The sequence below is a fragment of the Amblyomma mixtum genome, chromosome 7, assembly GCF_055824585.1.
Source record: "Amblyomma mixtum isolate Tamu chromosome 7, ASM5582458v1, whole genome shotgun sequence".
Classification (NCBI taxonomy): Eukaryota; Metazoa; Arthropoda; class Arachnida; order Ixodida; family Ixodidae; genus Amblyomma; species Amblyomma mixtum.
Window position 1 is genome coordinate 118,615,042 of NC_143018.1, and position 12,206 is coordinate 118,627,247.

At 47.3% G+C, this 12,206-nt stretch overlaps 1 protein-coding gene across 1 annotated transcript in view; it reads left to right on the forward strand.

Annotated features, from left to right (window-relative positions):
* The window catches only part of LOC149337322 (ATP-binding cassette sub-family C member 3-like), a 165,207-nt gene that overhangs the window by 37,766 nt on the left and 115,235 nt on the right, over positions 1 to 12,206 (forward strand). The window contains exons 2-3 of the mRNA XM_089553415.1: positions 3,572 to 3,706; positions 6,126 to 6,266. Of these exons, the coding sequence (XP_089409541.1) occupies positions 3,572 to 3,706; positions 6,126 to 6,266 (276 nt within the window). The remainder of the gene's footprint in view (positions 1 to 3,571; positions 3,707 to 6,125; positions 6,267 to 12,206) is intronic.

Genomic DNA, 12,206 nt, shown 5'->3' on the forward strand with positions numbered 1-12,206 from the left:
ATGCCACTGCCCGCTTCGTCGTCTTCTAGTCCGTCACATGACTCGGGGCCACGAAGCGATCGTCCCGATCGCACGAACTAGAAGAATGCCACAGACGATGACAAGCAGTACGTGACGATGGGCGTGGCAGAACATATGAACAGAGAAGAAAAGATGAAGGGCTTGCCGTCACGATGAAAGAGATGATGAGCGGGTGAAGCCAGGTCCACGAAGACTGAGGAGCCACCGGTTTCTGGAAGTCAACGTCGAGGCCCGTGGACACACCCAACGACAGGGGCTGGGGTACTTGTTTCTCGTGTGAGTGTCGGTGGTCAATGGGTTCTCTGGTCAGTGGCGGCGGTCTCGGTTCAGTGGGGTCGTAGGTCGTTGGGTCTTCTAGGTTCTCATGTGAGTTCTCATGTGGGCGGTGAGTGGGGTCACAGGGCAGTTGCGGCGGTCGTTGTGTCGTCGTGTCTTCTGGTCGGGGCTTGGGGAGGGCGGTGAAGAGCGGCGGCGTCGGGGCATACCTGGCAGGCTGGGGAAGCGCCGGGAGGTGCGAAGCTGTGAGCTCTCCACAGAAGACCTCGGTGTACAGCAGGCTCCTAAGCTCCGGGACTGGGATGAAGAAGGTACCCAGCACCTTACACCAAATGTTACGTGGCGGCAAGCGATGAAAAAAGGACTGCATGACCGATGGCGATGAAATGATTTAATGTCTGCGAGCCTAGCACGAGCGCTCCTGCCCATGCCACTGCCCGCTTCGTCGTCTTCTAGTCCGTCACAATATATATATTTAAAGCTGAAGCAGAAGGCTGAGGCAGAAGTTAACTGACGACGTGAGGTGTATCGTGAGGCACTCCTAATTTCACACACACACGCACACGCACACGCACGCGCACGCGCACGCTCACGCGCGCACACACACACACACTCACACGCACGCGCACGCACACGCACACAACACACACACACACATACACACACACACATATACAGGGTCTGTTCTGAAAGTAGTAGGACTGGTTTTTTCCTGGGCGAACGGGCAGACGAGAGGCTGTCTGCGCGTGCAGGATCGCTGAAGGGGATATATTGGGAATAATGGGGAAAATCGGCAGTCGGCTCTCGGCCGTTGAAGAGAGGAGGTCGCTTGTACTGTGAACCGCTGTCGAAACGTCTCGTCACGCAGAATCGTCGAGCATTTACTGGATCAGCAATACGCGATCAAATTGAGTAAATCTTGGTAAAACAGGCAAAGAGACTCACAACATGATTAAGGAGGCCTACGGTGACGCTTGCATGGGTAGATGAGGTGTTTTTAGAGTGGCACAAGCTTTTCCGAGAAGGCAAGGAAAGAGTGGAGGAAGACGACCGCTCCAGACGCCCTTCGACCAGCAAGACCAACGAAAATGTGTAGGGAGTGAAACATTTACTCAACAATGATCGTAGAATGAGTATCACAATGATTGCTGATGACTTGAGCATTCCTCAAACCCAAGTTTTTGGGATCGCGACAGAAAACTCATCCATGAGGAAAACGTGCGCGAAGTTGGTGCCGGGAGTGTTGTCAGAGGAGGAAAAGGCCATCCGGTAGGATCTTCTTCATCATGTGGATGAGGACCCCAATTTTTTGCCCAGCACAAGGCGGCAACACTGCCTCAGCACCCCTACAGCCTCGACTTGGCCCCGCCAGACTTTTTTCTATTCCCGAGAACAAAACCGACGCTCGAGGGGAAACATCACGGATCGGTAGAGGCGGTTCAACAGGCCGTGACGAGGGAGCTAAACAGCATTCCGGTCCAGGCGTTCCTGGAGGCGTACGAAAACTGTAAAACTCATTGGCAGCAGCGTGTAGGTGCGGAAGGGTGCTACCGTGAAAAATTGTAATCGTTTGTACTATTCTCTTGAATAAATTTTGTTTAAAAAAATGAGTCCTACTACATTCAGAACAGACCATGTATATATATATAAATAAAGCTGAGGCAGAAGGCTGAGGCAGAAGTTAACTGACGAAGTGAGGTGTATCGTGAGGCACTTTGGTTGGGCGCGCAAGAAGTGTGAAGTGTGAAAAGTTGACCCTTCCCTCCCTGTGGATTACCGTAGAATGGCTGGGACGCGAGTAAAGGCACGAAAAGCAGCTACAGCGAATCTAGGGAGGAACGCAGTGCTTGATGACAACGCTCTCTGTGCCCGCTTGGCAACAAAACAATGCATAGCATATAATACACAGCATATGTTTTATTTTGGCGCCTTTCTGACCTTTTAGGAATTTTTTACAAAGCTCCCCTCTCGCCCTTCACGAAGCGGCTCTGATAGTTGACAGTACAAGAGGGGCCGTCAGGGGCCTCACCTGTATATAACGTTGTAGATTGCATACAGCTGCAATGCGGTATGCAGCAGGTTAGTCAAGCAGGCAGACGCTCAAACAGGTAGAGGTAGACGGCAGCAAATCCTCGCATGTTCGTGACGTTCACTCTATTTTCTAGCCTGAAAGCTTTTTTTTTTTCACTGGGCATACCACACAGGCATATAAAATGAGTTTTCCTAACTACTCAGTCATCATGTTGCGGTTTATCGCCAATATAAAGCGACTATGCAACGAATTAAAAGCCACTTGCAAATGTTTTAAATGCTTAGAAATGAGGCTAAGAAGCATTCATTATGTGTCCTCGGAACGCGGCCGGCAATTGATTACGAATTTTTAAAAACAGTTTTTTTTATAAATTCGCAGGCCGATTGGTGTTCTCGTAGTGACCAATTTTGAAACTAAAATCTTGAAACTAGACGTCCCTACTCCCGTGAGATCGGCAGGCCATCACACGCTGTCATTCGCTGGAGCCACCGTAGCCACGACGTCACAGGCACACTTCCCGTAGCCGTGAAAATCGTGTGCTCGTGCTGCCGCGCGACCCCTTCGGGCAACCCCCTTCCAACGCGACCCTCGGGCAACCCCCCTTCCAACGGGGGCAACGCGACCCCCTTTCTGTCGGGAGTTCCGGAGCCAGACGCCAGAGACGCTGCTGCTGCGGTGCTGGGTGCGACAACTGGAAATAACAAACCGAACGTCAGCGAATGACGTACTCATGGGCGGGGCCCAGCCCCAAAGATGTTTTCTTTATTTTTTTCTGGTGCCCGCGTGTACGAGTTGAGAGGGGAGAAGAGGAGAGTAGTTCTTAATCGTCTATATCTTCGTTGTTATTGATGCTAGCTCAAAAATTATTGCGCTGGGCGACGATTGATGGAATGCCAACCTCAATTAATTTATTGCATAGTCGCTTTAATGTTATTGAGAGTTGGGAGGCTTGACATGTATCTACTGCCACCGCGTAAGTGATTTAAGTTGTTCTTGTTACTTTTCTCTCATAACGAAGGGGTAGCCGAAGAGACATTTCAAAATGCTTGTACACTCTCGCGTGAGAAAGCAGGCCTTCGGGGAGTAATCACAGCACACTACCGCCGGTAGGTTCACACAAGGTGCCTGTTTCACATAAAACAAATTATTAACGTTTCTAATTTGGTTTTAGAGCTTTAAAAATTATTCGACAGCACTGTTTATCAGATAGCAACATTTAAACACACTGCCTCTACTACGCAGGTGCTGCTCATGGTCTCTGGTGTCTTGGTCTTGGTGAAGTGCGGTTTGGCCCTCGAATGCGTCGAGAACTGCGAATTCTTGAGTACATCCACGCTGCGAAAAGTGGGGTCGGACTTCGCCATGGCAGTCTGTCTTGTACGTCCCATACGTTCAGTGCTAGAGATTATAATGCAAAAGCCGCCTATAATGAGCACGAAATTCCCCTCCAGTGGTATAGAATGATATTATTTTAGGGTAGAAAGTAGTTACCTTGTGGCCCAGATTAAAAATTGCAGCCTGGATTTTGTATACATCTGTACACTACAGCCATCTTGTACCGGTAATGAAAAACCTCTTTGTAACTCAACCTACCTTTACTTATTCTATGAGTAATCCTTCCGAAGGTCCAGTTCACATCTGTGTGAGAATTCTTGGTGGCACAATATCCCACCACTCTCTTCTCAGTAAGTTAAAGGCGTTAATTAGTTTTTCTTGATATCAGTGTTAATGTGGAAGTGCTATGACTCTGTGGGTTGATACATTTATCTTTAGGACTTACTGTTCCATTTGTCTGCACTTACAATTAAATTTTTAAAAATTGCCATCGCATTCAGCTTTTGTGTGCAATTTGAATCATTGCTGTCGCATGGAGCACCTAACGTTCGAAGTGTGAAATAGCTGTATGTCAAAAATATTCGCATCTGATCACTTGCCTAGATTGTTTCGCAAACCATTAAAGTTGTAAAGTTTTAGAATTAGCAATGCTGTTATAGAAACATACCAGGGGTAAAACGAAGCAAGAGAATCTAATGTTTAAGCGAATCCCCAAGGAAGAGTACATTTATAATGATGGAATAATTACTCCCTAGAACCCACTCAGGTGAAGCCATGCGGCTCAGTTCGTAAAGCGACTGTCGCGGGCATGCGGTTGTTCCGGTTCTGAAGCCGGGATCAGCAAGAAGTTTTCTTTTGCTTACGAAGTTTCTGTGAAAGCTGCACAGCTTTTTTTTGCAGCAGCAGCCGTAAGGCTGAGCATGGATGGATGCTATTAAGTATTCCTTTATTACCGGAAAAGTAAACTCTACGGCTCGTAGATTACTCTCCCATTCTTTCTTTCAGATCTCCCGTTCCAACGTCCAAATGTTTCACGCGCACCTGATCTACATCCTGGAAAAACAGCCGGAACTAGACAGCTTTTATAGGAACCACGCCGAACTAGACAAGGGCGCACTGTCAGATGCTACTCGGAACACCGCTGGCATTCTATGTTAGAAATCAGACACGCATAAGGGATGAACAAAAACGATAGCCCTTGTCTATAAAGCGCAACATCAGCTGCTCAGAGTGCCTAGCGATAACGCTTTTTAGCACAGACGAAAAGCGCGGTTTTGCAGTACGTTCGTTGATTCCACAATACTAATTTACACGATTTCTTCTTTGTTTTTTATTTGCTCCTTAGATGCTTGCCTAAGAAGGGGCTGAGGATAGTGGCGTAGCGCAGTCTTGAGTTGACCTCAGATGAGTTATGTGATCAACAAACGAGCAATAAAATACCAGAGTCCGGCAAATCGGCACACAACAGTACCGTCGGTCAAACTACGAAAATACACATAAAAAGCAAACAAATAGCTATGCACTAGCTTTCTCCATGTGTCACGGGTGAAGATTTCTTAAGCGCCCACGGAGCCGGTCTTCAAACACCTTTCTCTCATCTGCGTAATTAGTATTTAGAAACGGCGCGCATGCCAGCAATCCCGCTCGTCATCCACCATGCAATAATTCTGCTGCCATAAAAAAAAAATCAGGGGGGGGGGGGCACATTGTTGACCTAAGGTGCGGTGAGGCTTAAGCCTTAAAAGCGCGGTGTTGCTGCTTGTGTCACTGATATGTGGTTAAGATCTTAAGCGTCTCCTCTAAGAGTGGAACGCGACTGCGTCTTGCAACGCTGCCAGGGAGTCCACTATACTCCATCCCCCGTTCGGCTCTACACCTTCCTCGTCGGTAAACTGGTTATGAGGAAAGGAAATGTATCGGTCTCGCATATCTCAGTGGACACCTGAACCTCGCCGTAAAGGAAAGGAGAAAGACGGGTGTGAACGAAGACACCGTATTCACTAGACGCGCCTTTGTTCATTCCAAGCCGTCGAGCTGGTATCGCGGAGTGGTTAGCGTGCTTGTCTCGCACTCCGGGGACCCAGGTTCTATTCCCAAACTCGACCAACTTCCTGCTCGGTTTTATTTATTTATGTGGTCTGAATAGAAAGTTTAACTAGGCTAATTGGTTAATTAAGTAAACTCAGTCCCACTTACTTGGAGCATCACTATGCCACCCCTTTAATTGGTTGCATGGTTGCTAGCCAAAGTACAATTGGCCCCGTTTGCAATTCGCGCACTGTGACGTTACGATCACTTCGACCAACTGAAAAGCGTGACATTTCTGTCGACAACTCTTGCTTACAGCGATGAGGCAATAAAGGCCTGCGCCTTAATAAACTGCACTGTCGTTGGCTACCAAGCATGCGATTCAGTCATTGAAGACACTCATGTGCGCACTTTTCCTCCGTTCCCATCGCAGGTGCTGTTGCCCGCCATTGTGTGGCGGCGCTGGCGGCGATGCCTTCCGCCGTCGGCTTTCGCAGCGGCTCTTCTTGGGCTGCTGTCCACAGGATGTGTGCTGGACGCCTTTCTTCAGTCCACAGCTCTAACCCAACAGGAAGTACGTGCAACATCTTTGCTGCTTTTATTAATCTTGATACACATTCCGATTCTCACTAGCTTTACGACGTAACCGGACGCACTGAAGTACTGCGTGAGCTTGTTCCTTTCTGTGGCCTGCTTGAATCGTAACGTACGGAGGCATTTGTTCGCGCCTCTGCCACGTCGGCAGGCTAACAGTAAGTTAAAGCAAAGTAGCACAAACACGATCGCAGAGGGATGAAACCTGCCAAGGCTTACAACATGGATACTGTCCCACAAACTGTCGCCAACGCTACTGTCACCATTTTAGAGAAATGTGATGAACCAAACAGCCCACCACTCAGTTTGATTGAAGCAGAACAGTTCCTCGCACACGTCCTACACTGGCGAGTGGAAAAAGATTAACAGGACGGTTAATACTCAGTAACATGGATGTGCAAGAGTTAGCTGTGGTATGAGAGCAAATAATACATTTGTCTGTTAGGGATGTTTTAAGTAAGTGAGTAATTCTTTACTAAAATGGTGCTGGCATTAAGCCTTACCAGTTAGAGAACGGAAGGGGCTGGCAGGGAGATTGCGTTTGATGGTGATTGGCTGCATCATCACCATCATAAAGATCATAATCATCCTGACTGCGCCCACTCAGGGCAAAGGCCTCTCCAATGTCTCTCCAATTAACCCTGCCCTTCGCCAGTTGCGGCCACCGTATTCCCACAAATTTCTTAATATCATCCGCCCACCTAACTTTCGGCCATCCCCTGCTACGCATGACTTCTCTTGTAACCCACTCCGTTACCCTTAAGGAACAGCATCTTGCCTTCGCATTACATGCCCTGCCCAAGCCCATTTCTTCCTCTTGATTTCGACTAGGATGTCATTAACCCGCGTTTGTTCCCTCACCCACTCCGCCCGCTTCCGATCTCTTAAAGTTGCACCTATCATTTTTCTTTCCATAGCTCGCTGCGTTGTCCTTTACTTAAGCTGAACCGTTTTTGTTAGCCTCCACGTTTCTGCCCCATAGGTGAGTGCCGGTAAGATACAACTGTTGTAATTCCAGGTGGGCTGCTAGCCTAGGTCGGACACAAGTTTCGTTATTTGGTGTAGTCTAATCATGGTATTTGGGGACATGAGTGTTTATATGCTCTTTCCAGAGTTCTTGTTTAGCCTGGCTACCGTTGGGCTAGCACTCCTCTTACACTTTGTAACTGTGACTGTTGCCGCTCGGTTGTCGGCGCATGTCTCCAGGTTCTGGTCGTAGCGTGCGAGAAGCAAAGCGCGTGGCTTTCTTGGGGGACTACAATTTGGTGATCACGTTTGAGTTATTTGATTCGATTTATTTGCACAAAGAAGAACGTATAGCGCTGTGTGTTGAAAACTTCAGAAAAAGCTGGAAAGAAGGCAGCTTGACTAGCACCAAGTTCCGTTGACAATGGCAGCAGGAGGGCAGGAGGGAAACTTGTTAAACCAAAACGAAAGACCAAAGGCAAATTCAAAGGACAATTTTAAAACATGCATAAATGCGTGTAAAAAATTAAGAAAGAAAAAAAAGATAAAAGTACAACCGTACACAGTCATGAGCTCAAAAACACTTCAGATTTCTTGCGGAACAAGTGAGCACATCGATATTACGTACTGCGTCTCCAGTAAGCGTCGCGTATCCCGTGTGAGCCTTGCGAGTCACAACTTGTGGCGTTCTCGTGTAAACTACCACGATCATCTCCTTCACTGGAGTGATCTCCGGCTTTCTAAGTGTACACTGACTAGAGCTCCCGACCAAAGATAACCACCTCGGGAAGTTACTGCCGCGCTGCCAAGGTCACCGGCAACGTCGCGAAGCAGAACAGCGAGCTGAGAAAATGAGAAAAGCTACCACTTTAGCAAGACTATTAAGAGCGGCAGGCAATCAGAAGCGCGAGATCGCACAGCGCGGCGCTGCGGTTCTACAGCGCGGACATTGCCACCCTCGCAGGAAGGTCTTCACGAAGCAACTTTTGTCAGCGTGCCGCTTCCTAATCGGCGGAGTGCCACTATGCGGAATTGGGCGTTGGCCGACTGTGCGTGACTCAGCATATGGCCTTTCTTTCCGAACAGTCGTCGTTAACAGCGATGTGAATTTTATTAGTTCTGTCAGAAGAAGATGCGTCCGATGACTGAAAAGACAAAGACGAAGTGGCAGTGCTCTCGTGAGTTTTGGCCAGCGCTACGCTTGTGTGTGCTTCGGCGACCTGATCCCGGACTGCTGTCGTCGCCGTTGCCGTCGCCCCAGTACCTCTTAATAAACCCCCCTTTACAAAACAGAAATCTAGGCAGGCCATGACTGTCTGCTCTACTCCCCTCTGACTGCAGAGTGGGAATGGCCTAGCACTCTTGTTATCGGTGTGATCTTGTGCAAAGCGTTGTTATTCCATCTCTTGGGGGATGCATTAAATCTGCTATTCATTCTTTACTCCCCCCGTACGCCGTACATCTGCTCATGAGTCGCCTTCCAAAGCCAGAGTTGCAGGCCTAAACACGATCCGATTACCTTTCCGCACCTGCCAGGGTGTTCGTACATTCCCCCTCATAAATATGCCACAGCTGGCGGCACTGTGCGTGCCTCCAGCTGTATCTTGCTCATGGGGTCGTGTCGAATAGAGGACTAAGGTCACAGACGTTGTTGCATGAGCTTTCTTTTAAAAAACTATAAGGACAGCTTCATGAGGGTGGTGGCTACGGCGGCTTATTTCTCTATTTTGTAGTTGTGACCTTCCGGTCATTTCAACAACAGGTGGAGTGGGACAACAGCGAAACTTTTGTTCCATAGCCCTCAGCCTAATTAAGAGTCCTCTGCGCAGAGACCAAGGCACAACGAGAAAAGAGCAGAACCACTAACACACATGTTTCACGCACGCACGCGCACGCACGCACACACACACACACACACACACACACACACACACACACACACACACACACACACACACACACACACACACACACACACACACACACACACACACACACACACACACACACACACACACACACACACACACACATACGCGCGCACGCGCGAGCACGCACATGCGCACCCACACACTCATGCTTCGCATACACACGTTTATGTCATTTTCTCGCTAGGGCTTACGCTCTCTACTCATCATCGAGTACTAAGTAGCCCAACAACTCGTTCTTCTAATTATCTAAGCCATCTCATAAAATCTGTTCACACTGGGGCTTGCAATTTATAATAACAATCAAAACCCTGTACGAGACAAATCACGTGGCCTACCCTTCTTCGACAGCTCATAAACGGTGAAACCGCGATACAGATGACGAAGTACAACGTCACAAAATGTGCAGTGGTGAAGGTATATTTTGGGCGGAAGTCGATTCTGTTCAGCAACCAAAGCTAACAAAACGTTCTGCAAGCTAAGTACATATCTTGAAAGGATTTCTGTAGCAATAATACTTAGAAATATCCAGAATGCTTTCGAGGAAGTCACCGTGGAGGGTGGAATGGTGGTACAGTTTCTGAAATATGGTTAGGCGAGTAAATTGTAAAAAAACGCGGGAGCCGGACGTTAATCCTATTTAAATTAGAGAAATCAGTCGCACAGGCCAAAAATTTGAAGTTTCTAAGAATACGTTCCAGGAAGACTTTGATTTGAACTAGTTGGCGGTAGCATAGCATGGTTTGCGCAAAAAGCATCCTGGCGCTTTTTGCGCAAACCATGCCAAGACAAGGAAGGTGGCTTTGTTGTCCTTCCCGAGAAGCTATTGAAAGAGAAAGCAGCTGAAGCTCTGCAGACGCATTTCTTCACAGTGAAGTTCAATCCCTCCAAGGTTAAGAACACCGCAGTAAAGTTGTTAACTGAAATGAATTTGGATCCGCTCAAAAAACTGGTGAATGATGCTGGCAGACAGTTCCTGGGTGTTTCCTTTACGGGCAAGTCTCACAAGCCTGAGTGCCACCTACGCACGATTGTTTCAAAGAAAGGGTCCTGGCAGCTCTGCGTAGGCCGTTTTCTTGAGTGACATTTAAAGTCCCTACATCTAGACGACCCTTTTCATATCCGCAGCTCTAATGAGGTAGTTCAAGAATTAGGCCTGGAGCACAGTCAGCTTTTTCGATTGATGTTAAGGACCTGTATTATTCCATACCGAATACCAAAATGTTAATTTCTATCAAAGAGAAGCTCGCATGCATAGGCGAACTGTCATTTCAGGACGAGACAGGTATTAGCTGTGATGATTTCTTGACACTTTTAAAATTTTACCTTTCATCGACTGCAGTTTTTATCAACTATCGCTTTTATATTCAGCGCCATGGCGTTTGTATTTGGTCGTCCCTTGCACCTATGTTGAGTGACAATTATTTTTCGTGCGTTGACAAACATGTTAGTGACCGGCTCTTATTGGCCTCTAACGTTATTAGGGTATTCAGATATGTGGATGACTACCTAATTGTGCTAACCGATCACTTAAGTTTAAAACCAAGAGCCATATTTGAAGACATTGTCAACATTTTCAACAGTGAATCTAAGTGTCTTCTTTTCATGCACGAAGTTCCCCACAACAATAGCCTGCAGTTTCTTGACTTCAGACTTGTGCTTACGCAAGACAGCAATATTCTTCGTCCTACAACCCCAGATACGTACAAAGAGCCATTGCCTTTTAGTAGTGCACATTTCAAGCTAATCAAGCGGGGAATCGTTGCGACATGCGTGAATGCAGCATTGGGAAAATCTTGTAAGCATGAGATGGCACAGAGCCTTGATGCGCAAACTGAACGCATTCATCAAGCCGGGTACCCAAAACACCTTATCACTAGTATTAGTGAGGACCTGGTCAAGAATCGCAAGTGAACGTCAGAAGTTGAACACAGTAAAAAAAAACAAGCATAAAGAAGACCAACCCACGGTGGTGATTCTTTATATTCATTGGCTTCCGCACAGCCTGAAGTAAGTGGCAAGCAGGTATCAGATTAATGTGGTGCTTTCTTCTCCTTGCAAGCTGTCGCGCGTTTGCACCTTGAACAAAGTAAAAATGGATAGGAAGTGCAAAAATAATCACCAAATCCGCGCCACTAAATGCACGGCTGATGTTGTGTACGTTGTGCCTCTAAGCTGCGGTCAGGAATATATCGGCCAGACAGGTCAGTGCTTTAAAGAAAGGGTGATGCAGCACAAAACTGCTGTAAAAAATGGCTATGGCAGCCACATGGCCACTCACTGCAAAAGCTGCAAATGTCGTCCCGGTTTTGCAAACACTAAATTCATTTCAAAGTCTAAAGACAGATTAGAACGTGAAATAATAGAAGCATTTTAGATCAAGCAGAAGGGCCATATCTGCAAAAGCAAGCCATCTGTGTCGCTGTGAGATGAAGGATTACTTTTCGTAGTGGGTTTTTGTCAGTGATATAATAATTGCTTTTGTCTTTTTGGCACCTTTGCCTTTGTTAAATCCCCCTGTATCTCTTTTGCTTGTATCTTTTTGCCTGCTCGTGTGGTGGTTAAGCGGTTTTTTTCATAGATATACTTGGAAGTTGGCGCCAGTCCTGTCTTGTGTGTGTTGTCGCCGTCTGTTAGCGCCAGTACGCTTTTTGCGTAAAGCATGTCTTTCTATGAATTCTCGGAACGTGTAGATCAAGTTCCCATGGCAAAAAGACGAGTTCAGATTCCTCTTCAGTGCACCTTTAAAAAGTTTGCGGGGATACGGGGGCCGCAGCTGGCAAAGGGGAGGGTTAATTGGAGATACATGGCGGAGGTCTTTGCCTTGCAGTGGGTGTAATCAGGTTGACGATGATGATGATGATGGTGATGGTCAGCCCTTTAGCTATCGAATTGGCTGGGAATCGGCTGGTGGGTGGAACTTAAGTCCTCTCCTAGTGGCTGCAGAAAGACGGATGCAGACTTTTTTACATTTATTCCAAGACTCGTATTGATTGCAAACTTAAAAACAAAATGCTGACCTAATT